The following is a 1,281-nucleotide window of genomic DNA, read 5'->3' as shown; positions in this document are numbered from 1 at the left end:
GTGTGTGGTGGGGTAGTCTGCAGAGACACTGTCCCCCTTTCCTCCCCTTTTTCTCCCTGACATGGGGGCTCTCTGCAGAGGTAGGGGTCCAGAGTGATGGCCAGACTACAGATTATCAGGGAGTCCAATCTGGGCTCACAGGCTGCCTCCCTCCCCTCTCCTGATGCAGGTGCTTCAGTGAAGAGTCCTGTGTCTCCATCCCTGAAGTGGAGGGCTATGTGGTGGTGCTACAGCCGGATGCCCCCCAGATCCTGCTGAGCGGCACTGCTCACTTTGCCCGCCCAGCTGTGGACTTCGAGGGACCCGAGGGGGTTCCTTTGTTCCCTGACCTCCAGATCACTTGCTCCATTTCGCACCAGGTGGAGGCCAAAAAGGACGAGAGTTGGCAAGGCACGGGTAAGCATGCCTCTCAGGGAGGGGTCGGTGTCTGGAACCAACGTGAAGGAGAAAATCTGGAGCTGGACATAACAATGTCACCCCATATTCGCTTTTCGAGAATACCTGGCTATTGGGAAGGAGGGCCAGTGGGAGGCCCCCAGGTATAAGGAGGTTGTCAGGTAGTGACCTTCTTGACAGCAATGCTGGCAGCTCTCAGGGGATGACCTGGGAAGGGGAGGAGGAGTGGCCAGGAGGTGGGCCTTTCAGCTCTGACCCGGACCCGACTCCCTCCCGTCCAGTGACAGACACTCGCATGTCAGACGAGATCGTGCACAACCTGGACGGCTGTGAGATCTCCCTGGTGGGGGATGACCTGGATCCCGAGCGGGAAAGTCTGCTCCTGGACATGGCATCCTTGCAGCAGCGAGGCCTGGAGCTCACCAACACATCTGCCTACCTCACCATTGCCGGTCAGTGGAGCCCAAGAGCCGGTCCTCTTTTCTTGGGATGCCCCCGTCCACGACCGAGTCTCTGGGGAGCCCAGAGGGTCCTCCTTCCAGGCCCAGGAATGTGACCAAGTGTCCCCTTGCACCTTCTCCACCTGGGGTCCTCTGGCTTCCAGATTGTCCCTAGAGGCGGGGGCTGGGGCTTAGAATCCTGATGGTTCTTTCTCAGCGTCTCTGTCCAGCCTGGCTCACCTCTGCTCTGGGCTCCACTCTTCTCTGGCTCAGTCTCTGACTAGCTTTCTTATTCTCTGGCCATTTGCTACTCATTATCTTCTCTGTCTTCCATCTCACTGATCTCTGGGATTCAGCATAGCTTTTCTTTTCTTCTAATATTTATTTATGTTGCTGTGCTGGGTCTTAGTTGGTGGCACGTGGGGTCTTTAGCTGTGGCATGCAG

At 57.1% G+C, this 1,281-nt stretch overlaps 1 protein-coding gene across 1 annotated transcript in view; it reads left to right on the top strand.

Moving 5' to 3' along the window:
• The window catches only part of CLSTN3 (calsyntenin 3), a 30,993-nt gene that overhangs the window by 20,892 nt on the left and 8,820 nt on the right, over positions 1 to 1,281 (top strand). The window contains exons 15-16 of the mRNA XM_010835676.1: positions 170 to 396; positions 678 to 848. Coding sequence (XP_010833978.1) covers positions 170 to 396; positions 678 to 848 — 398 coding nt within the window. The remainder of the gene's footprint in view (positions 1 to 169; positions 397 to 677; positions 849 to 1,281) is intronic.

This window comes from Bison bison, unplaced genomic scaffold (genome assembly GCF_000754665.1).
Source record: "Bison bison bison isolate TAMUID 2011002044 unplaced genomic scaffold, Bison_UMD1.0 scf7180017845551, whole genome shotgun sequence".
NCBI lineage: Eukaryota > Metazoa > Chordata > Mammalia > Artiodactyla > Bovidae > Bison > Bison bison.
Note: the sequence above shows the minus strand (reverse complement) of the source record. Positions and strands in the feature narration are given on the sequence as shown.